Source organism: Equus przewalskii, chromosome 22, assembly GCF_037783145.1.
Source record: "Equus przewalskii isolate Varuska chromosome 22, EquPr2, whole genome shotgun sequence".
In the NCBI taxonomy this organism is placed as follows: domain Eukaryota; kingdom Metazoa; phylum Chordata; class Mammalia; order Perissodactyla; family Equidae; genus Equus; species Equus przewalskii.
The window spans coordinates 20,028,697-20,055,504 of NC_091852.1; the positions used below are offsets into that span (position 1 = coordinate 20,028,697).

Consider the following 26,808-nt stretch of genomic DNA (forward strand, 5'->3'; position numbering starts at 1 on the left):
CTCACCTATCTGCCATTCCCTGAACGTACCATGTTCATTCCTACCCCTGGGCCTTTGTACATGCTGTTCCTTCTACTTGAGATGCCCTTCTTCCTCCTTTCCTAATAAATGCTGGTTTATATTTTCAGAACTTAGTTTAAATATTCTTCCGTGAAGCTCTCTTTTGGAAGAATTGGTCAAATCTGTTACATGTTCCAATCCCTGACCCAAAACAGACTATGAAATTACTGAGAAAGAATGAATTAATTTTTTTTTTTAAAAAAGCTTTCTATATTATGAATGCTTAGCATAGCTCTAGGTACATAATAGCTGCTCAAATGTTGGTTGAATGACTGTATTACTGTTCTGAAATCTTAGGACAGTTGATTTTTAACAAATTAATGTACTATTATATTCCTTTTGGGAAACCAAGTTTTAGTACTTGAGACACATTATCTGGGTAGAGAATTTCAGTGAGGTTTCAACATCATGGTGACTAATATGTATAGGATTTTGTAGACATTATTACACTGGCACCATGACTCAATTTTACGGCGGGATGAATGGATTCAACATGGTTAAAAAAGCTCATTTGAAAAAAGAAACTTGAAGACCAGCTTCAGTCTCCTTCGGAGTGAGCGTAGGGAGAGAGATTTTTACCTACAAAGAAAGTATTCCTTTAGGCATTAAGGGCTTTAAATTGATCAGAGTTGATAAAGCATCTTGAAGTTGTGATTTAAAGTGTCAACTTTACTAATTAAATTGCTATCCTTTGAAACGCTGTATTAGACGAACATTTCATTCATTTGTTCAATTATTCATCAAATAATGACTGAGCGCCTACAACGTGCCAGGGAATGTGGCTAGGTGCTTGGAATAGATATGAGTGAACCAAACACAGTTGCTACTTTTAAGGAACTCAAGTGTAGTGGGGGAAACAGAAAATCGGCTCAGTTATTCACTACGGTAAGTACCATGGAGGAAGCACCATCTCAGCTTAGACCTGAAGGAAGACCTGGGGAAAGATGGAAAGAGCGTTGCAGGCAAAGGGACAAGAATATGTAGAGATGCGCAGGCAGCCTGAATGTCTAGGGCAACTGCAAGGAGTTAAGAGCTACTGGAGCCTACAGGATAGGGTATGGTGTGGAATGTGGCATGGGAGAAGTCACGGGGAAGGGAAAGAGACCACATCACAGAGAGACTTAAAAGCCAAGTTCAGGATTTTGTGGACTAGGGAATCCATGGAAGTTTTTTTTTTAAAAAAACTTTTCTTCTTTAGCATGGAAGTGTTTAACAGGAAATTAGCAGGAACAGATTTGTATCTTAAACTGATGTCTCCAGCTGCAGTGTGGGGAGACTGGACTGGATGGGGACACGATGAGAGGCAAGAGACCAGCATAGGGGTCACAACTTTAGGCAAAAAGAAACTCAAAAGCAAAATCACAAAAAACACAGTGGTTGAATTAGGAGACACACTGTGAAAGAGGGGACGGACTCCCGATATTTCAGAGTGAGAACAGGTGTTGGTGAGTGACTGCAGGTGAGTGGCAAGTAAAAGGAAGGAGTCAAAGCATGACGCCAGCATTTCTGAGGATAGTTGCATGGATGGCGGTGGCCTTCAATGAGGTGTGGACGCAAGACAAGAAGCAGGTTCTGGGATGGAGGAGCAGCCAAATTCAAATTTGAGCATGCTGAGCTTGTAAAATCTGGTGGACACTTACTTGGAGAGGCTGGATAGGCAAAAGGCTTTGTTGGCAGTGTGGGAGCGAGCTGTCAGTATGTGGACAGTAACTGAGGTCTTGGGAGATGGAGAAATCACCCAGAGAGAGTCGTCCAAGGGGAAGGCACAAAGTTGGAGCCTGGCCCCTTACGAACTCCCACATATAAGGGTAGGGCAGAGATAAGGAACTGCCAAAGGACAACGAGAAGCATGAGAGGCTGGAAGGGAACCAGGAGAGTCCTGAATTATGAAAGACAAGTGAAGAGAACATTGCACAGAGAACTGACATCAGTGGTCTAAATATTGTAGTTTTAAGAAAACAAAGTTGGTCAATGGCTTGAGTGATGATTGCTGACGATCTTGAACATTTCAGTGAGGTGGTGGGGTCAAAAGCCAACTGAAGTGCCCTGAAGAGTGACAAGAAATAAGGAAGTGAGACAGCAAGTGGGTTCAACTCTCAAACAGAGTGACTATGACGGGGAGAAAGATACACCAGGAGCCGGAGAAAGATGTAGAGTTGAGGAGATTTGTTTTAAACACGTAAGAGCATAAACAGTTTGAAGGCTAAGGCATGGAACCAGAAGAGAGAATGAATGGTTAAATGAATGGTTATACCCTGAAGTGGAGTTAACTTCTAGAGGATCTGTTCTGGACATTAAGGAGAAGATCAGACTCAGCACACATGTCATGGCATTTACTCATTCATTCAACAAATATGAACACTATGTGCACCTGCCAAAACCCACTTGCCTGTATTAGGTGCTGGGATATGGCAGTGAATGTACATTCGAATGAAGAAGACAGGCATTAAGCAAGATAAATAAGTAAAATCTACAGTATGTTAGATAGAGATAAGTGTTAAGGAAAAAATACAGCAGGGTAAGTGGATGGGGATCCCCCTCATATGGTGGCAGGACTACAAGCATTATCATTACTGTCTGTGCAATAAGAAAAAGCGATATAATATTTGAATGTGCTTAGAAGTGGAAAAGACTTTATTCAATAAATGGTACTGGGACAATGGTTAACTACTTGGGAGAAAACAAGGTTTGATCTACATCGTTTCATACATCAAAATAATACGACATAGATTAGAGAAAACGTAACATAAAAACCAATCCATGCAGAGTAAAAGAAAAATTTGGGTGACCATTTATCTGACTCCTCCATGGTGAAGTCCTTCATAAACATGAGAATGATTAAGAGAATTCCATTTACAACAACATTAAAAAATACCTAGGAATAAATTTAACAAAAGTGTAAGACTTGTACACTGAAAACTACAAAAACACTGTTGAAAGAAGTTAATGAACTCCTAAATAAAAAGAAAGACATCTCATGTTCCTAGAATGGAAGATTTAATATTGCTAAGATGGAAAGACACCTCAACTGATCTATAGATTCAACACATGCCTTGTCAAAATACCAGCTGCTTTTTTTTTTTGGTAGAAGTTGACAAGTTGATTCCAAAATTCATACAGAAATGCAAGGGACTCTGAATAGCCAAAACAATTTTGAAAAAGAATAGTAGAAGGACTTACACTTCCCAATTTCAAAACTTACAACATTTAAGTAATCAAGACACTATGGTACTGCCATAAGGGCAGGCATATCGGTCCATGGAATAGAACTGAGAGTCCAGAAATGATCCTAACACTTGTGGACAACTGATTTTCATCAAGGGTACCAAGATAATTCAATGGGAGAAAGAACAGATTTTTCAACAAACGTTGCTGGGAAAACTGGATACACTCATGCGAAAGAATGAAGTTGGACCCTAATTCACACTATATACTAAAATTTTTAACTTAAAAGTGAGCATAGATCTAAATAGGCGGGCTAAAACTATAAAACTCTTAGAACACGGGAGTAAATCTTCATGACTGTGGGTTAGGCAACGGTTTCTTAGACCACACCCAAAGTACATGTGACAAAAGAAAAAAACTGGACTTCATCAAAATTAAAAATTTTTGTGCTTCAAGGAACACTATGAAAAAAGTAAACAGACAATCCCCAGAATGGAAGAAAATATATGTAAATCATATACATATGTAAATCATGTTCCACTTAAAGACATTTCAGTCAATGATGAACCACATATACAATGGTGGTCCCATAAAATTAGTACCATATAGCCTAGGTGTGTAGTAGGCTATACCATCCAGGTTTGTGTATGGACAATCTATGATGTTTGCCCAACAACTAATTTGCATAATGACACATTTCTTAGGTATCCCTGTCGTTAAGTGACACATGACTGTATCTAATAACAGAAACTTGTGTCCAGAATATACAAAGAAATCTTACAACTCACCAACAAAAACACAAATAACCCAATTTAAAATGAGGAAAGGATCTGAATAAACATACAAATGGTCAATAAAGCACATAACAAGGTGTTCAACATCATTAATCATTAGAGAAATGCAAATCAAAACCACACTGAGATATCACTTCATACTCACTAGGATGTCTAAAATAAAAAAGACAGACAATAACATTTGTTGGTGAGGATATAGAGAAATTAGAAACCTCATACACTGCTGGTGGGATTGTAAAATGGTACAGCAGCTTTGGAAAAGAGTTTGGTAGCTCCTCAAAATGTTAAACAGAGTCACCATCTGACCTAGCAATTCCACTTCTAGGTATATGCCCAAGAGAAAGGAAAAGATATATCCACACAAAACGTTGTATGTGAATGTTCATAGTAGCATTATTCATAATAGTTCCAAAATGGAAACAATGCAAATATCCATCAACTATTGAATGGATAAACAAAATGTGGTATACCCATACAATGGAATATTAGTCAGCAATGAAAAAGAATAAAGTACTGATCTATGCTACAAGATGCATAAACCTTGAAAACACTGTTAAGTGAAAAAAAGACAAATACAAAAGGCCACATATTGTATGATCCTATTTATATAAAAAGTCCAGAACAGGCAAATCCATAGAGACAGAAAATAAATTAGTAGTTGCCAAGGGCAGGGAAAAGAAAGGAATGGAAAGTGACTGCTAATGGGCATAGGGTTTCTTTTTGGGGTCATGAAAATGTTCTAAAATTAGATAGTGGTGATGGTTGCACAACTTTGTGAATGTACTAAGAATCACAGAATTGTATGCTTTAAAAGGGTGAATTTCCTGGTATGTGAATTATACCTCAATAAAGATTTATAAAAAGTAGACTAAGAAATCAAACTGGGAAGAAGTCAATAGATGTGATTACTTGAGAAGTAAAAGACTTGTTACATTAAAAACATGATAAACTATATGAACGGGGAAGATTTGCAACACACACCATATTTCACGGAATTAAAGATGCCGCTGATTGTACCATTAATTTATAAGCTACTAAGAAAGAAAAAATCCCCAAGATGGGGAGCCTCCTGGAGGAGCCTCACGAAAGCTGGGACACCAAGGGCTACATCCTCCCTAAACCTACTAGGGGCTGGAAGGAAAAGTGGAAAATTCATGTTTTTCAACCTTGGCACAGGGTGAAGGCAGGCAGAAAAATCTTCCCTGAAAATTTAAACCACAAGTTGGTATTCACACTGGCTTGCAGTTTGAATAAATATTATCTTATGGCTCATCTTAGCCAAAAAGAATCCTTAGAGAATTTAGTTTATAGTGGTCTCAAGTGGAGAGTGATTTTAAGATACTACTGAGAAAGCAAAATGTAAAATAAAAGTTTTGCTTAGAATGAAATAAAGTTGAAAAGGTACTGACACCTTTAATATGTAGTCTTCATATAAATCATTTGGAAGAATAATAAACACCCAAAATAAAAGGGCAAATATTATGAAGCTCAATTCTCAAAGGAATTAGAAATGGGTAATAAAAATGAATAATGGTTGAACCTCACCAGTACTCAAGAAATGCAAAATAAAACAGTCAGATAACATTTTTTACTTATCAGAGTAGCATAATTTTAGAAGAATAATGGCTAAGAGCTAGAAGAATATAGACTCTCGTGGAAGTCTACAACAACAATCTTCCTGTGAAGCTATGGGCATTTTCAGCCCATAGTACTCCTTCTTGGAATCTCTCCTAAAAAATAATCATAAGTTTGGACACAACTTTATCTGAAATGATGTTCATAAAAACATTAGTTAGAAAAAGGAGAAGCAATATAAATGCCCAATACTGAAAGAATAAATAGATTATGGCACATCCATATAATTTTAATGTTGTATTGCAATTTTAAATGATGTCTTTGTAGAATACACAATGATCTAGGAAACTATTCATGTTATAATATTATGCAAAAAGTAGAGGACATATACATAGGATTGTACACCATTATGCTACCAGTTTCATACAAATACACAAAGCACAGAGATAAAGACTAGTCAGAAGTATATCAAATAGTAGTCGTGGATATCTCTGGGTTGTGGGATTTCAAGTAATTTTCGTTTTTTTCTTTGCATCTCTCTGTATTTTCTAAAATTTTTACATTGAAAGTGTTTTACTCTCAGAAAAACTAACTCAAATAGAGTCAAGACTTAAATTTAAGACCTGAAACCATAAAACTCCTAGGAGAAAACAGGGAAAAATTTCCTTGACATTGGTCTTGGCAATGATTTTTTGGATATGACACCAAAATCACAAGCAACAAAAGCAAAAACAAACAAGTGGGACTCTATCGAACTCAAAAGCTTCTGCACAAAAGAAACAATCAACCAAATGAAGAGGCAACCTACTGAATGGGAGAAAATATTTGCAAACCATATATTCCTTAAGGGGTTAATATCCAAAATATATAAGGAACTCCTACAACTCAATGACAAAAAACAATATGATTAAAAAATAGGCAAAGAACCTGAACAGACATTTTTCCAAAGAAGACATACAAATGGTCAACAGGTACAGGAAAAGATGCTCAACATCACTAATCATCAGGGAAATGCAAATCAAAACTACAATTAGGTATCACTTCACACCTGTCAGAATGCGTATTATCAAGTAGATAAGAGATAAATGTGGGTGAGGATGTGGAGAAAAGGGAACCCTTGTGCACTGTTAGTGGGAGTGTAAATTGGTGCAGCCACCATGGAAAACAGTATGGAGGTTCCTCAAAAAATTAAAAATAGAACTACCACATGATCTAGCAATCCCACTTCTGAGTACATATCTGAAGGAAATGAAATCACTACTTCAAAGAGATACCTGCATCCCCATGCTCACTGCAGCATTATTCACAATAGCCAAGGCACGGAAACTACCAAATGTCCCCTGATAGACGAATGGATAAGGAGAAGGTAGTGTGTGGTATACACACACACACACACACACACAATGAAATATTATTTAGCCATTCAAAAAGGGAAATCCTGCCATTTGCAACAACATGGATGAACCTTGAGGGCATTATGCTAAGTGAAATAAGACCGATGGAGAAAGACGACTACTATACGATCTCACAGGTGGAACCTAAAAAAGTCGAATTCATAGAAACAGAGAGTAGAAGAGGGGTTACTGGGGGCTAGGGGCTGGGGGAAATGGGGAGATGTTGGTCAAAGGGTACAAACTTCCAGTTGTAAGATGAATAAGTTCTGGGGATCTCATGCTATACAACATGGTGACTGTAGTTAACAATACTGTATTACATACTGGAAAGCGCTAAGAGAGTAGATCTTAAATGTTCTCACCACGCGCACACACACACACACACACACAATATCTGTAATTACATTAAGTGATGGATGTGTTAAGTAACCTAACTGTGATAATCATTTCACAATATATACATGCATCAAATCAACACATTATACACCGTGAACTTACGCAGTTATATGTCAATTATATCTCAATAAAGTTGGAAAAACTAAAATAAAAACCCTTAAAAAAAGAAAGTGTTTTACTTTCATTAACAGAAAACTTCAATAAATATTACAAGAAAAATTTGTCTCATATAAATATAAAATACAAACATTCTACTTTTTCAGGGTTTTTTTTTGTGTGGCTAATGTCATTTTTTGGGTGATGAAATTGGACCACAGAGTAGCTAAATGATAACATATGTAACAATAGGGTTATTTTCTCCTTTTCACAGTTTACTACATAATACATATTTATTATAGAAAATCTAATAAATATTGATGTAAAGGAAAATAAAATCCCACATAATCTCCTGATTCAGAAGAACCATTGTTAGCTTGGGTTTTAGTTTCCTCTTATTTTTCTAGTTCCTCAAAGTTTAAAGTTAGGAATTGATTTGAGATCTTTCTTCTTTTTAAATGAAGGTGTTTACAACTATAAATTTCCCTCTGACCACTGCTTTCTCAGCATCCCATAAGTTTTTGGCACATGCCTTTTTGTTTTCACTCATCTCCAAGTTTTATCTAATTTTCCTGTGCTTTCTTCTTTGACCCATTGGTAGTTTAAGAGTGTGCTGTTAAATTTTCACATATTTGTGAATTTTCAGTGTTCACTCTTCATTGATTCATTCCACTGTGATTGAAAAAGATGCTTTGTATGATTTCAGTCTTTTAAAATTTATTGAGACCTGTTTTGTGGCCTAACATATGGTCTATCCTGGAGAAAAACCACTCTTCACAGTTTCACATGTCCCATTAAAATTTGTCCTGCAACTAGGTATGCAAACCAATAACTATATATATATGTGAATAAATCTATAAGGACTAAACGTACCTTCAACACACCATTTTTATTGGTTGCATACTATTCCGTTATTTGATAGTATCATGATACGTCAATAGATTATATGATTGGACATTTAGCAGTTTCCAATGTTTTTCACCACAAAATAGGACTCTAATGATTATGGCATCCATAAATACCTGACTGAGATATGTAACCATAATTACTAAGTGATTACTGTTACAGGGAGATAAAGAGCTCCAACTCTTCCAATAAAAATCTTGCAAAAATACACATAGTGAAGTCAGTGAGCAAGCGCTAAAAGTAAAAAACTTTCATAAGAATCTTACCTTGAATTTTCTTGAAAACTCTGGAATTCATAAACTTTAGAAATCTGTCTGCATAGAAGCTTGGTCTATGAACCGAAACAGTGTCCTGAAAAGACAAATCAAGTGTCATGGGTTTACCTCTCAGATATTTCATTTCGAGCTAGAAGAAAGATCCACTCAATTGGTTCTCTCTTGGCCAATGTCCTTAACTAGAGGGCGTGGATGTCGAGAGCTGGAAAAGAGCAACACCCAGGGTCTCACAGGGCCCAGGAGTCGGGTTAGGGGAGGAGGGCAAAAGACTCAATCGGAGCAAAGATTCTAGACACTCAGAATGAAATAGAATATTAAAAGGGGCAGGGGAGAGACAGCAAAAAGACTCTGCTTTATCAATCAGAACAGTGGATCCTTAGTCCACTGTGTGCCATGAGGCACACACACATCATTTTTACAGACAGGCAACCAGTGCCCCGAGTGTCATCAGGAAGGAAGGAGGACACTTTTAGTCATAACCAAAAATTGGGGGCATGAACAAGCAAAACAACACTAATGTGAGAGTGACATCTAGGTCAAAAAAAGAAGTGTGCTGGTTTCATCTCCCAGTAACAAGGTGCCTTGACACTGGGAAGATTCTAGCAGACAAGGTTGACTGATGACCCCTGTTATGCTGAATTATTATTAATTAGATACTATATTAGATACTATAAAGTGTCTATAGTGGGTTTGGAAGAAAAAACACGCCTTTGACCAGAGGTCTGGAGACCTGGTTCTGGTGTTAGTTCTGACTTTAAAAAGCTGTGTGATCCCAGGGAAGAGACAGTGTCTCGTTGCCTCAGTGTTTTCACCGATGAAACACGGTGTTACACGAGGCATAAGGTGATTCTGTAATCAGCATGTTATGAAGGACACACTACGGAAGACCCTCCTTAGCCACGTTACAATGGTCCTCTAGACTACCAGTGATGCTGTAGATGGGTGGGAGATTTCCCACTGGTTTGACATGCACTCTCCCCAGTATCCTGGCAGCTCCTGTCTGAAGCGGACACATATTCACAGCAAGTACAGTAATTTAGAAATATCATAGGATGCAAGATGATTAAGACTCAGCTCTTGCCTTCCAAGAGAAGTTAGATTATGGTTCTCTTCAGTATGAATAAACATTGTTTAAATAAGAGGCACATTAGAAAACAAACAAAAATAAGAATTATTGCTTACAATTTCACAAATACATAATCTGCACAGAGATTTTCCTAAAAAAAACCAACACCAAAAAACAGAAGATATGTTTTAACTAGAGAAAAGTAGGGGCCCCTTAGAAGCATCTGATCAATAGAACACTAGGCCATTCAGATCAGAAACCTTATCTGGTAACAGGGAATTGAAGTTGTCTCAGAAAACAGGAGGGGAACACAACAAAGTGTTTACTCTCTCTCCCTTCCATGTTCAAGGCATTACGTAGTCCCTAACTTTTCTTAGCAGGAAGGGAAAAAATTAACCACCATCTTGGCCTTTCATAGAAGGAATCTTTAATCTGAAAAATAAGCCTAAGTTTACTTCTTAGGAAAAAATTTGTGAACCTCTTGTTTAAAAGAGCATTTTGACAGAGGTCATTCCTTAGCCTGTGGACCAAATGCAGATCTTTTATCGCTGAAAGGTTATGACCGTTCTTCCACAGAACTGAGAAAGTAGCATCTATAATTTATCCTCTTTCAAAGGAAAGCTTCTGCTAACATCTTAAAAAGACGTGTAAGCAAATCTTTGACCAATATATTCTTTGGAAGTGTCACTTCAAGTTGTTAATTGAGGGAGGCTGAGGCCAGTAAACGTTCTGTCAGCAGCAGGAGGTTTACGTCTAACATCTACATGGGAATGCGTACATGCGCATGCGTGTGTGCGTGTGCGTGCGTGCGTGTGTGTGTGTGTGGTAGACAGAGAGAGATAGAGATAGAGAGAGACAAAGAGAGACTGCTCTTTGTAACTGACTTTTTTCTTCTGTTATGCTGATTCTGGGTCCAAAAGACATCCCTCATATCAGTCAGCATTAGTCATGTATAAATCTGTAACAAGAAAGTTTCTGCTTCCTACATGCTGTTATATGTAAGGCATGGCGTAGAACAATAATGTGCATTATTTTATTCAATCCTCACATCAGCCCTATGAGGCAGGTACTAGGAACTATTACTATACCCCCGGTACAAATGGGAAACCAGGCTGAGAGAGGTCAAATAACAAGCAATGTGTGCAGGTCACATGGCTAGTAAAGTAGTGATGAGGATTCAAATCCAGGGCTGTCTGCCGTCAAGTCTGGTTCAAACCCCTCTGCAGCTTGGTCTAATGATAACTTTATTTCAGCTGTCCTCTGATCTTTCCAGCGCCTATCAAAAGAGTCTCCTCATTTTTCTCATCATCCTCTCATAACTTGGCTCTTCAGATGTCATGCAGAAACAAGACCTCATCTTGTTTTCCTGGCCTCTATCTAGCCACCAGGCTGGATGTTCTCTATTTGAATAGCTATTCAAGTTTATGCTGTCCTTGTTCTTAGATTGGAACCAATCTGCTAGGCTAAGATTCTAAGGTTATAAAGATCTATACTTCTTCGCCTCTTCAAATCTAGTGACACAGCTTCTCAGACACCCTCTGAAGTCTCTTAGAAATGAGAAATATATACAGCTTAACAAGGAACATAAGTCACTTACCCCATCATAAACCAGTGCTTTCCAGGAATGTTCTAACTTCTTCATTAATCTAAATATAGACAGAAAAATAAAAATTAGAATGTAAAATCACCCCCATTTGGTGAATTTTCCAAACCCTTTGTTGATTTATTTTGAAATAACAAAAAATTGTTTCCCCAAATTTCTTACCTATATGATTGCAGAATGTCAATAATGCCCATAAATAAAAGTAGTTTTTCTCCCTTATGGCTTTTAGCTGGAATACCTCCCATTCTGTTGATAGAGAAAAAGCAAAAATATTTTATAAGAAAAGGAAGTTAAAAGTCATTTCTAATAAATGGACTATAAGTGAAAATAGACAATCTTTAAGAATTCTGGACTATCTCTCCATCACTTTTTTTTTTGGCCTCAGTTAAAGTCTCCCTGGAAATCCAAATGATGTACTTCCCACAAAGGAGTATAATACCATAGCTGTCAACTGTGAAGAGTTGGATGGGAAGAAGCCGATTAAAAAATTATTCCTATTTTGAAACGATGAGCAAGAATTTTTAAAGTATTTTAAATACTGTTTTTTAAAAAAATGCAACACTTTTATATATTCACTATGAGATTTTAAAGTATAGAAAAGCACAAAGAAAAAATATATAAAGAATCCATTCCTAGGATGCAAAGACAAATACTATACTAAAATTTGGTACACCTTTCCAGTATGTGTGTGTGTGTGTCTGTGTGTGCATGCGTGTGCATGTGCATATATTCACTAATCCACAAAAGTGATTATTTATGTTTCATAACCTGAATTTTTCACTCGCTAAATGATGAACATTTCCTCAACGTCAATGCTTACGTGTTTTTTGTATAGAAATGAAGGCTGGCTTAATGAATTTTAGCACCAGGTAGGAATCTATTCCTAAAGAGCCACTATGAGGGGAACATGATTGTGTTTAATTACCCAATGATATCGGCTGCCAGAATCAAGAGGATGAAGCGAGCAGGTGGCTGCACTTACGTTTCCGGGTTCTCTGTGATGATCCCATCTCCAGATTTCCCTGGACCCTGGATAGATTCCATTGCTGTTGAGTAGAGGACCTTCTGCATCCCAGGCCGCTTAGCATCAGGCACATTTTGTGAGGTTTCCTCTTCTTTGTCTTTAAGGGAATGGTCCAAGATGTGGATTCCCAGCAAAAGGCTATAGTCCATGATCTTGAAGCTTTCCAGGACCTGAGTAAGCAAAAGAACCAGGAGGCCGGTCAACTCAAATGGCTTGTAAGTCTCATTTGCACAGAATCAGAGAGCTCTAGATTTGCAGACACGCTTCCTGCGCCTTTCCCAGAGGGTAGCTGATAGAGGAAAAGTCAAAATAAAAACATCTGAGGTTATTATTAGGTCATGTGCAGTAAGGATTACCACAATGGCTCCAAGATGATATTTTATGCAAATTTAATGTAAGCATATCTTTTCTTAACCCTCCATGACAGTTTCACTAATAGTATTTATTGAACACTTTCCAAGTGCTTAGTGGCTCACTTGGATTCAAGCCTCACAACTCTTTGAGCTAGGTACTATTGTTGTCCCTATATTATAGATGAACAAAATTGAGACACAGAGAGATAAAGCAATTTACTCAATATCACACAGCTTGTAAGTGGCATTGCTGGGATTTGAACCCAGGTAGTCAACTCCAGCATCCACGCCCTTAAGCACTGGAAGAGAGAAACCAACAAACCAATGATCTCTACAAGCTTGTACCTTCTTCAGCACAAAGACTCAGCTGGAATGTGTTTCTGTCTGGATTCTGTTCTCAAAATCTTAATCTTGTTGGAGTTCAGGGATCTCCTATTCAAAGTTTGTCTTTCAAAGTTGCTATTTTGTTCTCTGTAGCAAGTCTTTTTAAAAATTATGATCTTGACAGAGAGCAGGGCTTAATGCTTAATTGTCGACTCATCAAACAGTAGGAAAGAGAAGGCATTAAAAGCAGCTGGATGTAGCCAAAGAAGTTAGCGACGCTCTGACAAGAAAATAACAGGAGATAAGGTCAAGATAAGAGGCAGTCGACATGGGTTCCCAGTGGAGGAGGGACTTTGACACTCAGGACCCTTCTTTGATGGAGGAAGAGTGCTTGAAAATGGGGTATTTTCCTCTATGATAAAGCTCTTTTCCTAGTAGTTTGTATATATTCTCCTCTACAACAGATATTTTAATGCCTGGCATTTCTCACACAAAGCTGCTCAGGAAATCAAAACAGCGCAGCCCAGAAAGTAAGACAATCCTGCACGGCAGACAGCTGCTTCTGAAACAACATGATAATCTGTTACTATACCCTAGTTAGGAAATGCCTTTGAGGATCAGAGTCTATAGATAATTGTTTCATCAGGGATTGAATATCCAGAATTTCGTATGCTTCTCATTCTCCCTGAGCCAACTGCTTTTTGATCAGACACTTATGATGTACTAAAGAGAGGTCAGGCCTGAGGATTCAAGTATCTGTGGCTGCCGCTTCATGGACGTCCTTTGACAGCAGGCTTTGGGAAGGACGGCATACGTAGCCTTTGAAAATATGTTTCCACCCGTGTCTACATTATGCACATTTGCATAGATGAGGAAAAGTGAGAGTGGGCTGCAGATAAGTATCAGTTATTCCAGAGTGTTCATGTTCATCTTTCAACATACGAAGCTGAGTACTTCCAGAAAGGAGGCAGGCAAGAAAGGAGAGTGGAATTATTATTTAAGAAGTTTAGGCAATGGAACTTTCTACCTCAAGAGGTCAGAGAGTGGCTCGATAGCAACAGGGAGCCAGCTTCCCTAACCTAAGGAGGGAAGCCAAGATTGGAGGAGGAAGGAAGGGTGATAAGAAAAGCTCCTCACCACTGACCCAATGCTCCAGCACCAGACCCACTGGTTGGTTCTCCATGGAGGTGTATCAACGCCTTACTTCCAACGTGGAAGAAAACAAGACAGTTCTGTGTCAGGGTCGCCACGGACCCAGCCTCTTAAAAGAAAACACTAACAGATACTGGATGCTTTCTTCAGACAGAAACAGAGATAGAAGGATCTCAGCCTGTCTAATTCTCTATCACACACAAAGGACGGCTTGGAAGTAGTGGCCACCAGCGAGCTTCATGAACCCAGCACAGTGATCTGCATCTGCAGATGCCAGTTTTCCTACTCACATTTACCTGTGCTAGTGCTTCCTTTCTTAGAGAGACTCTTAGCTGGGGACGTGCAGGATAGAGCACCGACTCCGTGACCTTAGGCAGGTCATATCACCTCCCGATATCTCACTTTCCTTCTCAATAAAATGGTGACAATAATATTACCTGCTGCATAGGGAGCTCATGAAAATTAAATACAGTAATGCAGGTGAATTGCCTAGAAAAATTCCTGGTGCAGAGAAAGTGTTCAATTACTTGCCAGCTATCATCATCGTGATTATAATTCATGGTGACTCATTGCTCACATGTGTGCGAGAGACTATAGGAGTCAGCTTGAAGTAACCACCTGTAGAGTTACACTTCTGAAAATAAAAATTCATAAAAAGCCAACAAAAATATGACTGCATTTCTAGCCTGCTTATCAGTGCCCTTTTGGCAAGTCCTGACTCCTTTAAAAGTTCTGGGTTGGTGGGTACCCAGTAGTATTGCTTGGATGTTCAACAGGAAAATGTTGGCTGACACAGCAATTCTGGTCAATGGGCTATCAAATGATGGCCCCATGATCTGTCTGTGGGAACAGTCCCATTTCCACTGGGCAAAAATCACAGCCTCGTGCTCTGCACAGCCCAGACTACCCACTGGTAAATGTTCCCTCCAAACAGTGAAGTGGCTTCCAAAGCAAATTCTAATCAGACCCTGTGACAACGTTGTGACTGTTCCTAATGGGCATGGAGAGTGGTAAAGATTGAAAGGCACTCCTGGATACCATCATATTTAGTTCACATTTCTCTGCAAAGTTTCCACCAATTAATTCTGCTTGTTAAAAAGCTTTCTTTGTAAAACAATTTTTATTATATTTTTAATGCACTATTCAACCTAAACTGTTCCATTTGTAGATGCAAAGTCTTTTCCTGCTCAAGGACAGGCCAAGGAGAGCACATGTATTTCATAAGTGATAGGAGGTCAGGCTGTGGTCCAACTTTAACTGTTAGATAAAGTGAGAAACTATCTCAATGCTTTAAGTGGTCAAATATTAGTCCTTGTTTACTTAAAGCCAACAACCTCAAGAGAGAATAAAGAAAAATCTACAAATAAATCTTAAAAAGAGATTCATTTTCTCTGTATTTTTAAATTGGATTGTCAGCATCCCTGAATGATGCTGGATTGTCCTCAGGAGCCTAGGCTCCTACTTTCAGAATGAAAGGCTTAAAAAAGATAAATTCTATTCCCATTGTATGGAAAGTTGAGCATGATAGTTGGAATGTGGGTTAGGGAAAGTCACCATCCATAAAAAAATGTCAAGGAAGGAAAAGATAAATATATAGGCATACATTTTAAACCAAATTCCAAAACTTCTGTCATGAAAAATTCTGGGAACAGATTTTAGTCATGTGCATTGCAGATCTGCATCAATTAGGAACAAAATAATTCGGCTATTCATATCCTCCCAGTTCTTTAAAGGAATCAATAAATCTGCTAAAATCTTAACACGTGTGAGCACTGAGAGTGTGCAACATTCTGCAACATAACAGACACCAATCAGTCTAGCCTGTCACTCGGGCACACATTTTTTTCCAGAATGTCTGCCTGACCCGGCTGTTGCTGGTGGATCCTGTATCTGTGCATTTGCTATGCAAAACGCACGCTGCAATGCAAACACAGGTGCTTTTCTATCTAGCTGGGCAAGACTTCATTTTCCCACTTGTAAAAAAAGAAAGCAGGAATGATTCACAGACATATGTAAAACTGAAAGCAAGTAGGAATACCACAACGCTTTTTCCTGTCAAAGCCAGATTATTTTTTCTCTTCTCTCTCAAGGACTATATTTAGTCAATAATAATATTGGAATGTAGTAAAAAAGTCAATGTCAAAGCAGCTGGGACAATATCTTGAAGACAGGATCAAAACTATCTGTTCCTGAAATGAAAGCATATTCTGCAGGCTCGCATGGCCATGATGCATCAGGAAAGCACTTATTCCATACCCTTTCTGCAGATTTGGTGACCTAACCTGGGAGATATCCCAACTCAGAATGATAGGCACTGATACCCTCTCTTCATGGCCAAGGGTCATAATGAGTGGCCAGTCCTCCTTTTCCTTTTCTATTTTCTCTCCATACTCCTTATCCCAGTGCACACTGTTTTCTGCCCCACTGCTAGAAGGAGATGGAGTGGCTGCATGGTGGTTATGACTCCATGCTCTGGCGCCAGGTGGCCTGGTTTAACTCACGGCTCCCCCATTTGTTTGTCCTTGGGCAGAGTATGTAACCTTTCTGGGCCCTGTACTCCTATCTGTAAAATAGAGATAATAGGGACACCTATCTCACAGAGTTACTAAGAAGATTGAGTTAATCCACATCAAGTCTTAGGACAGACAGTAACTGGCATACAGAAAGCACCCAATAAATGTTAGCTATTCTTACTGTTGTTGACACTCCCCCACCTGTAGAATCAGTCACTGCTTACCACCCCCCGGAATCTCCACCCGCCCTCAGCTACTGTGTCCTGCCTCCTCTTGGTTCTTTGCCTTCCTATTTGTTTTTCCTTCTGTGCCCTAAAGATGTTCACCAAAGTTCTCTCTTCAACTCTTTTCTTTCTTCCCAATAGTGACATTCATTAACTATCCTTGTTGGGGAAAAGAAAATCGAGTGCCTAGTCTGCTCCAGATCATCAGAGGGAAGTAAAACAGACAAGAATGCCGTCCTCAAAGTTACATGAGCCTGGGGCCGGCCCCATGACCGAGTGGTTAAGTTGGCAAGTTGTGCTTCGGTGGCCCGGGGTTTCGCCGGTTCGGGTCCTGGGCGTGGACATGGCACCGCTCATCAGGTCATGTTGAGGCGGCGTGCCACATGCCACAACTAGAAGGACCCACAACTAGAATATACAACTATGTACGGGGGGAATTTGGGGAGAAAAAGCAGGGGAAAAAAAAAAGAATAAGGCCTGGAAGGAAAAATCAGGGTGCCATGGAGATACCCCACATAATGGATACCTACTATTTCAATAGTGCAGGTAAGATATGATGACACTTGAAGGAGGTGGCAGCAGGGGAGCTTGAAGGAGATGTGGAGAGATTCGAGAATCTCTTAGTGGTAGATTCCAACTATCATCTCTCTACAGACAATTCCTATAACGTTACCTTTAGTCTGAACTCACTCCTAAGCTCCAGCCCTATCTATTTCCAATGGCCTTCTGGACATTTCTAAATTTCTATACGCCGTCTTGCTGGAACCCTAAATTCTTACTTCCCCCAAAGCATTACTTTCTCCTCACTTCTTTGATTTGAAACCATTCTAATGTGGATTTCAGGCTCCATGACTTCATTGATCTTGAGCTTCATGATTACAATGTGTGTGAAAAATCTTCAGCACTGAAAATATTGACTGTGATTAGGCACTCTATGTTGTCAGAAAAATAAAGATAAAAGTCTACAGTGTTTTCAAACCTACCCACACCAGAGGTATTTATACACACTGTGTCGAGGGCAAAAATCAAGCTGTAATTTACAGAGTCTTTTAATTTGCTGTTTAGTAGGCACACAACTAAATGGCAGATAAAAGGCAAGCTTGTTTTGCTATAAACTAGGTTGAGCTTGGAGTCTGGTAAGAAGATGACATTTCTTTTTAGGAAACCTTTGTAAGGAGCGCACATCACAGGCTGGGTCACCATCCAAGAATGCTTGGTGTTGGCCCTAAGATGGCGGCTCTGTGGGATACAGCAAAAGCGGTTCTAAGAGAGAAGTTTATAGCAATTCAGGCCTACTTCAACAAAGAAGAAAAATCCCAAACAGATAATCTAAAAGCGCATCTAAAGGTACTGGAAAAAGAACAACAAACAAAGCCAAAACTCAGCAGAAGGAAGGAAATAATAAAAATCAGAGCAGAAATAAATGATACAGAGACTAAAAAAACAATAGAAAAAATTAATGAAACCAAGAGCTGGTTCTTTGAAAACAGAAACAAAACTGACAAACCCTTAGCTAGACTCACCAAGAAAAAAGAGGGAAGGCTCAAATAAAATCAGAAATGAAAGAGAAGAGATTACAATGGACACCTCAGAAATACAAAAGATAATAAGAGAATACTATGAAAAGCTAGATGCCAACAAATTGGATAATCTAGAAGAAATGGATAAATTCTTAGAAACACACAACCTTCTAAAACTGGACCAAGAAGAAGTAGAAAATTTGAATAGACCAATCAATCCCCAGTAAGGAGATCGAAACAGCAATCAAAAACCTCCCAAAAAATAAAAGTCCAGGACCAGATGTCTTCCCTGGTGAATTCTACCAAACATTCAAAGAAGACTTAATACCTATCCTTCTCAAACTCTTCCAAAAAATTGAAGAGGAGGGGAGGCTTCCTAACTCATTCCACGAAGCCAACATTATCTGATACTGAAACCAGACAAGGACAACACAAAAAAAGAAAATTACAGGCAAATATCACTGATGAACATCGATGCAAAAATCCTCAACAAAATACTAGCAAATCGAATACAACAATACATTAAAAAGATCATACATCATGATCAAGTGGGTTTCACTCCAGTGATGCAGGGATGGTTCAGCATCTGCTAATCTAGCAATGCGATACACCACATTAACAAAATGAAGAATAAAAATCACATGATCATCTCAATAGATGCAGAGACAGCATTTGACAAGATACAGCATCCATTTATGATAAAAACTCTAAAGAAAATGGGTATAGAAGGAAAATGCCTCAACATAATAAAGGTCATATATGACAAACCCACAGCAAATATCATTCTCAGTGGAGAGAAACTGAAAGCTATCCCTCTAAGAACAGGAACCAGACAAGGATGCCCACTGTCACCACTCTTATTTAACATAGTATTGGAAGTCCTAGCCAGAGCAATCAGGCAAGAAAAAGAAATAAAAGGGATCCACACTGGAAAAGAAGAAGTGAAACTGTTACTCTTTGTAGATGACATGATTTTATATCTAGAAAACCCTAAAGAATCCACTAAAAAACTTTTAGAAACAATAAAGGAATACAGTCAAGTCGTGGGATACAAAATCAACGTACAAAAATTAGTTGCATTTCAAACCACTAACAACGAAGTATCAGAAAGAGAAATTAAGAATACAATCCCCTTTACAATTGCAACAAAAAGAATAAAATACCTAGGAATAAACTTAACCAAAGAGGTGAAAGATCTGTACACTGAAAATTATAAAACATTGTTGAAAGAAATCAAAGACGACACAAAGAAATGGAAAGATATTCTGTGCTCTTGGATTGTAAGAATTAATGTCGTTAAAATGTCCACACTTCCTAAAGCAATCTATAGATTCAACGCAATCCCTATCAAAGTTCCAACAACATTTTTCACAGAAATAGAACAAAGAATCCTAAAATTCATATGGAACAATAAAAGACCCCGAATAGCCAAAGGATTCCTGAAAAAAAAGAACAAAGCTGGAGGTATCACACTCCCTGATTTCAAAATATACTACAAAGGCACTGTAACCAAAACAGCATGGTACTGGCACAAAAACAGACACACAGATCAATGGAACAGAATCAAGAGCCCAGAAGTAAACCCACACGTTTATGGACAGCTAATATTCGACAAGGAAGCCAAGAGCATAGGATGGAGAAAGGAGAGTCTCTTCAATAAATGGTGTTGGGAAAATTGGACAGCCACATGCAAAAGAATGAAAGTAGACCATTCCCTTACACCATGCACGAAAATCAACTCAAAATGCATTACAGACTTGAATGTAAGACCCCAAATCATGAAACTTCTAGAAGAAAACATAGGCAGTATGCTCTTTGACATCGGTCTTAGCAGCATATTTTCAAGTACCATGTCTGACTGGGCAAGGGAAACAAAAGAAAAAATGAACAAATGGGACTACATCAAACTAAAAAGCTTCTGTGCAGCAAAGGAAACCATCAACAAAACGAAAAGACAACCTAACAACTAGGAGAAGATATTTGCAAACCATATATCAGATAAGGGGTTAATATCCAAAATATACAAAGAACTTACACAGCTCAACAATAAAAACCCAACAATACAATTAAAAAATGGGCAAAGGATCTGAACAGAGATTTCTCCAAAGAAGATATATGGATGGCCAACAGGCATATGAAAAGATGCTCCACATCATTAGCTATCAGGGAAATGCAAATCAAAACTACAGTGAGGTATCACCTCACTCCAGTCAGAATGGCTATAATTAACAAGACAGGAAACAACAAATGTTGGAGTGGATGTAGAGCGATGGGAACACTTGTTCACTGCTGGTGGGAGTGCAAACTGGTGCAGCCACTATGGAAAGCAGTATGGAGTATCCTCAGAAAATTAAGGATAGATCTACCATATGATCTAGCTGTCCCACTGCTGGCTATTTATCCAAAGAACTTGAAAACGCAAAGGCATAAAGATACTTGCACCCCTATGTTCATTGCAGCATTATACACAATAGCCAAGACTTGGAAGCAACCTAGGTGCCCATCAAGGGACGAATGGATAAAGATGATGTGGTATTTATACATGATGGAATATTACTCAGCCATAACAAATGATGACATTCAGTCATTTGTGACAACATGGATGGACCTTGAGGGTATTATGCTGAGTGAAATAAGTTAGAGGGAGAAAGTCAAATACCATATGATCTCACTCATAAGTAGAAGTTAAAAACAACGACAAACAAACACATAGCATTGGAGATTGGATTGGTGGTTACCATAGGAGAAGGGGAAAGGGGGGAGGGCAAAAGGAGTGATTTGGCTCACATGTGAGGGGATGGACTATAATTAGTTTTTGGGTGGTGAACATGATGTAATCTACACAGAATTCAAAATATATTATGATGTACATCCAAAAAAAAATTTAAAAAATAAATTAAAAAAAACTGGTACCCAGCACCAGAAGATATTAAGAGCGGCAAAGACAATGCAAAGCAAGTAATCTGTAAATGATGCCTTATGCAAGACAGAGTTGTTGAAGCTGGGTACAGAGTACATGGGGGTTCACTGTAGTATTCCCTCTACTTTTGTATACGTTTGAACTTTTCAAAAGTAAAGTTTAATACACTGCTTTGAAATGCTTAGATGAAATGCATTTACGTATCTCTTCAGAGTAAACTGACCACTATCTCTGCTGATGACAGGCTAGAGATGGTACAAATAAAAATGAAAATTTGGGATCACAACTAAAGTGGTTAAAGCACAAAATTTGCTATGTTCTACACTTACCTCACCTAATTTTTTTTTTTTTTTGGTGAGGAAGATTAGCCCTGAGCTAACATCTGTTGCCAATCTTTCTCTTTTTACTTGAGGAAGATTGTCACTGAGATAACATCTGCGCCAACCTTCCTCCACTTTGTATGTGGGAGGCCACCACAGCACGGCTTGATGAGCAGTGCATAGGTCTGCACTCGAGATCTGAACCCATGAAACCCAGGCCACTGAAGCAGAGTGTGTGAACCTAACCACTACACCACTGGGCCCACCCTCACCTCATCATTTTTTGATGGAAGATCTAAAGAATAATAAAATAAACAAAATGTGGAGCTGACAGGAAGATGAATAAGAGCCCTGAGTAATTTTTCCAACTGGCCTATAGTCTAGTCCTGAATAAAGAGTATTCAAATGATTGGCAAAAATACTTGTGTTAATTCAACAAGATAAGATAATTCAAAAGAGTATCCTGGAGATTATATGGAAATAGACATTCCTGGACACATTAGTTTAGTGAAAAATAAATCCAAGAGTATGCCATTCCTCCCAAAGTAGATCCTTTGGAGTACAGTTCCAGAATTACTTGCATGTACAAGTCTAGTTAAAGCTGACTGCTGCCTTTTAAATTTAATTTAATTTCCTCAATAAAGCTCCGAGTGTTCTTTGCTAATATAATAAAGAGGAAAAACAGGCTGTGACAAGCCAGACAATTTTTGCTGGTAAAGCAGACTGAAATAAATATCCAGTCCTTAGCTTACTTGTAGCAATAATGTGTTTTTCTCTGTGTCTAATGCAATGATTTAGAATTCTGAGCTGTGATGGATTAACCTGTACCAATGCCATTTTTGCTCACTTAAAAAGCTTTAAATAATAGAAGTATACCTTATAGGTATTAGAAATAGCCATCTATCATTTTAAACGATTATATATGAATATATATATACACTATATTCATCAGCTTTTACATTGGATGAGTTTTGTAGACATGTTTCTACAAATACAGATGTCTCATTAAATTATTTAATAGACATATTTAAAAGTAATATGTTATATTAAAATTGCCAAGTCCTTCTGATTAGTATATATCTCCTAGTTGGCTCCACCATGATTTGCTTCACTGTGGCTTCGCTGGTGGGATGGCTGAGAGCCCAGGGGTTGGCCAGCTGCTCAATGAGACTCAGAGGCTACGCTTGGTCCAAGTTTCCACATCCACTTCAACGCATAAGGTGAAACTCCTGAATCTGCATCACTGTCTATTGTAATCCACCCTGTCTGGTAAACTGCCTCCCTGGGTAAAGAGCAAAAAGGATTCTCTCTTCCTCTCTCCACTTTAATGGACAAAGAGAGGGAAGAAGAATGGGAGAATCTGTCCATGATAAATAAGACCTTGATGGTTTGGACTTAAACTTTAAACTCTAAGCGTCTTAGTAGAAAGGACCATAGCCTATTCAGTTTTTGTACCTCCCACAGACTTAGCATGGAGCCTTACATAGCGCAAGAATTCAAAACTATTTGCTAAATGACATGTAGTTAATTCAGTAGGAAGGTAAGGCAGGATTTGTCAACTGAGATTCCTGTGGTGGTTTGAAGGCAGAGAAATCAAGCTGGTCCATGCCCTGAGATCATAAAAGGTTCCACAGGGCAGGAAGAATCTCTGGTCTGGGAAAATCACCACTGGTATTGAAAAGCTTACAATTTAAGAAGAACAGCAAGGATCTACCTATGGGGTGAGTTTTAAGAAGTGATAGAAAACCAGGAATATGAGAGGTGTCACTAGAAATGAATTCTTTGGGGTCTTGAGGTATTTTATTTTTAAAATAATAATAAATGTAAGTGGTCAAAATTAAAGAAAGTATATGAAAGTGGCTCAATGCCAGATAGCACAAGGCCACATCCCACATAGCTTGAGGGTCATGGTTTGAGGTGGAAATAGAATATAGTAAGGGAGGGGCCTGTGGCAATGTTCTTGTGTCCATGTGTTACCATGTGATCAAGACCCTACATTTCCAAGGGTGTTTACCTAAAAAGATGGAGTGATAAAAGAGAGACAATTTATACCAGCCTTGAGAAGGAATTCAACTTTGAATAAGGAGAATATTTAAATTGAGAGGCAACTGTTTAAACCAGAAGAGACTGAAATTGGTAAGTTCAAGTTTGGGGAAGTGGATTTTAGTAAGTAAGATTAGTTGTGGAAAATTAAGAAACTATCTTCCCTACACAGCTGAGTATAGAGAAATTAAATTTGCAACCTGGAATCAGTGCTTTCTCTGTTCCTTTAAAATTAGGTCATTGACATTTTTTCTGAAATTGCTAATAACTTAGAAAAAAGTTGGATAGCTCTTTTAGAAAGAGGATGGCAAATCTTCACCTCCAGAGAACATCTGTCATCATCTGCAGCCAGATTACCAGGTGCTTGTGAAAATGTAGCAAATGCTGAGTTGCGTCTGGAACAGTTTGGAACAGCTGGACTTAGCTGAATCCAGGCAAAGTTTACAAATGAGGTCTTCGTGTGGAGAAACGAAGAGAAGTTAACGAGATGTGAACACCAGCCGGGCTCTCATTCAGGCTGGATGAGGATACTGTAAATAAACATTAGGTTTTAACTTCCCTGCATCTCTAATTGCTATGGACAACTGATGCTATCCAGTGGACTACTTATCCCTTTTTAAAAACTTTTTTGAAGTATACATGTAGAAAAGTGCACAGATGTATTCTTTTCAATAAAAAGTTGAAATTTAATATATACATTCATTAATAACAGGTTGTTCTTAGCCATCACTGTTATGAGGGGAGCAGAAATTCCTCCATGAAGATTTCCTTCCTCAGCTACAGAGGTGTAGAATTTCAGGGGACAAAAGTGAGGAGAGAAGAGTCACACTTGCTTGATCAAAATACTAAATTTAAAAATGTCTTTGAAGGGTTAACACTGGTGACATCAAAGGGAAATTTACTTGCAGAGGAAGGGGGAAATATAAAAAATGCTGACTGATTCTGACAGGGAAGAAGAGCCATTTTTGTGAGCGAAAGCTTCTCAGAAGCCAGTATGTGCTGATCTTTTTGGAAAGAACTAGAACCAGTATGTGGCCAAAGAAATACCTTGCCTTTCACAAGGCAGTCACACAGGCCCCATTCCTACAGCACTGTGGGACTCAGTAAATGGACACTAGGTGTTGAATGAATAAAATAAAGCCCTGTTAAAATCAAACCAATTTTCCTCTTCAAAAATGTTCCCAGTTGCCTACGTTGAAAGCTTCTGGGAGGAACATAAGACCATGTTTGACAAATGCACAGCAAGCTAGGTAACATACCACAGGGCATGTTTCTGAACCATTTCCTAAATTTTGTAGCATTTTTCCAGACCCTAGAAACTCTCAAATACTCCTTAAGCCTCTGTAACTCAGTTCCCTCACCAGATTCCAGAAGTTTCTTCTAAGCTATGGAGGCTTATGTCCATTTTGTAAGTTGCTAGGGTTTGCCACTCTTCTGTCTCCTTTGGTCTGGGTATTTACAACCCTGCGCTATTTCACATGGTGACCTGTGTGTGACTGACACCAGCATCCATAACCGGATCTGCACTAGCCAACCTCAAAGCTTTTCCAGACACATCCTCAAAGCCAAGGTTGCTACCATTATGCCCCCTGTTGTCACTTCCCCTTCCTGTTACAGCTCTCTTCTCTGGTTTCCCAGGATTTCCAATAGTGAAGAGGATACGGCCTATGGGGACATTTTCTTCCTTTTTCTCCCTCCACTCAGGTACTTTGTGAGTCCTTCCATTTGGGACCTACATTGATCTTACCTCTAGACTTTAGGTCATCCACAAAATCAAAGACAGGTAGATTCTTTTCACACAAAAGCAGGGAACCCTCATATACTAGATCTATCATCATTCTATTTCATAAATCCAAAGACTTTAGCTTCCATTAAGCTGAATTATTGCATATTTATACTTCTGTGTGATAAGTTATTTAAAATGAAAGCTAGCTAGGCAGATAACAACTACCACCTCAGGAAATATTTGAATTTCCTAATCTCTAGGTAATATTTCTTTTAGAAAGAAAAGAAAAAGGAGTTTACTTTTTAGGGCTGAAGAAGATATTTTCAGTATTCTATTTCCATTTGTTCTGTAGAAATTTTTATAATACTCCATTTGGTTTGAAGTGAGGGATTAAAAAAACAACTACTGGCTCAATAATCCTTCAGTTTCCGTAGTTAATGAGAATTCTCAAAAGCTGCTCACACAGGAGTCAATGGCATACATTTAGTCCCCAATCTCCCTTTCCACAAGATTCGAAAAACAATCACCTCCACTGTAACCATCACATTTCTCAGAAAGAAGTTTTACCTTTAATAGGATTTTATGCGCACACATGTTGGTAACAGGTGGCAAGTGTCAATGGACTTGATTATGCTTTTCATTAAATTTTCAAAATTAAATGTTCGGATTACTAATTTTACTTTGTGTCCCTCAGTCACTTGGCACTATTTTCTTCTTTCCCTCCTTTCTCGAAGTAGGTTGCAAGGTTTTACTAACTTATTGCCCTGTCAAACCAAGTTCTCTACTTTGATAGAGTCCTTTCCTAACGGCACCTTCTCCAAGAGCTCCTTGTCAGGGTTAGAAAAGCAGTCAGTGGGCACTTCCAGCCCATCCTGTCTGTATCTGTCTATGTTAAGACTTAACACTTTCATTTCAGAGGTTTTCCCTGATTACACTTGCAAGCCCCTTAAGGAGAGTGTACTGATGAAAGAACCTGGGCTCTGGAGTCACAGAGGCCTGGGTATAAATCCTGGATCCAGCACTGTAAGCTCAGCAGACTCTGTAAAGCTTAACCTCTCCCGAGTCTCCATTTTGCAGAGTTGTTGTGAAGACTAATGAGAAAATCTATCTATAATGTCAAGTACTGCCTGGCTCAGCGAAAGTCCACAGAAATGTTAACTGAATCAACCTAGGGATGAACTGAGCCTTGGAAATGTGTCTTTTCCGTCCATGAAATCATGTATTAAGAACTGTATGGTACATATGTATTTTGTGACTATTTATTATGTATAATGCATGCTAAATATTAAGTTACTTTGATATCTCTAGGCTATATCTAATATGGAACCCTCCCTCCACCCAAAACTGGAATAGCTGGTT

At 38.5% G+C, this 26,808-nt stretch overlaps 1 protein-coding gene across 8 annotated transcripts in view; it reads right to left on the bottom strand.

Annotated features, from left to right (window-relative positions):
- The window catches only part of PIP5K1B (phosphatidylinositol-4-phosphate 5-kinase type 1 beta), a 279,654-nt gene that overhangs the window by 64,986 nt on the left and 187,860 nt on the right, over positions 1 to 26,808 (bottom strand). For all 8 annotated transcript variants that reach the window (XM_070590460.1, XM_070590458.1, XM_070590464.1 and 5 more), the window contains 4 exons: positions 12,313 to 12,524; positions 11,493 to 11,576; positions 11,325 to 11,373; positions 8,653 to 8,737 (listed from right to left, as the gene is read on the bottom strand). In XM_070590460.1, the coding sequence (XP_070446561.1) occupies positions 8,653 to 8,737; positions 11,325 to 11,373; positions 11,493 to 11,576; positions 12,313 to 12,524 (430 nt within the window). The remainder of the gene's footprint in view (positions 1 to 8,652; positions 8,738 to 11,324; positions 11,374 to 11,492; positions 11,577 to 12,312; positions 12,525 to 26,808) is intronic.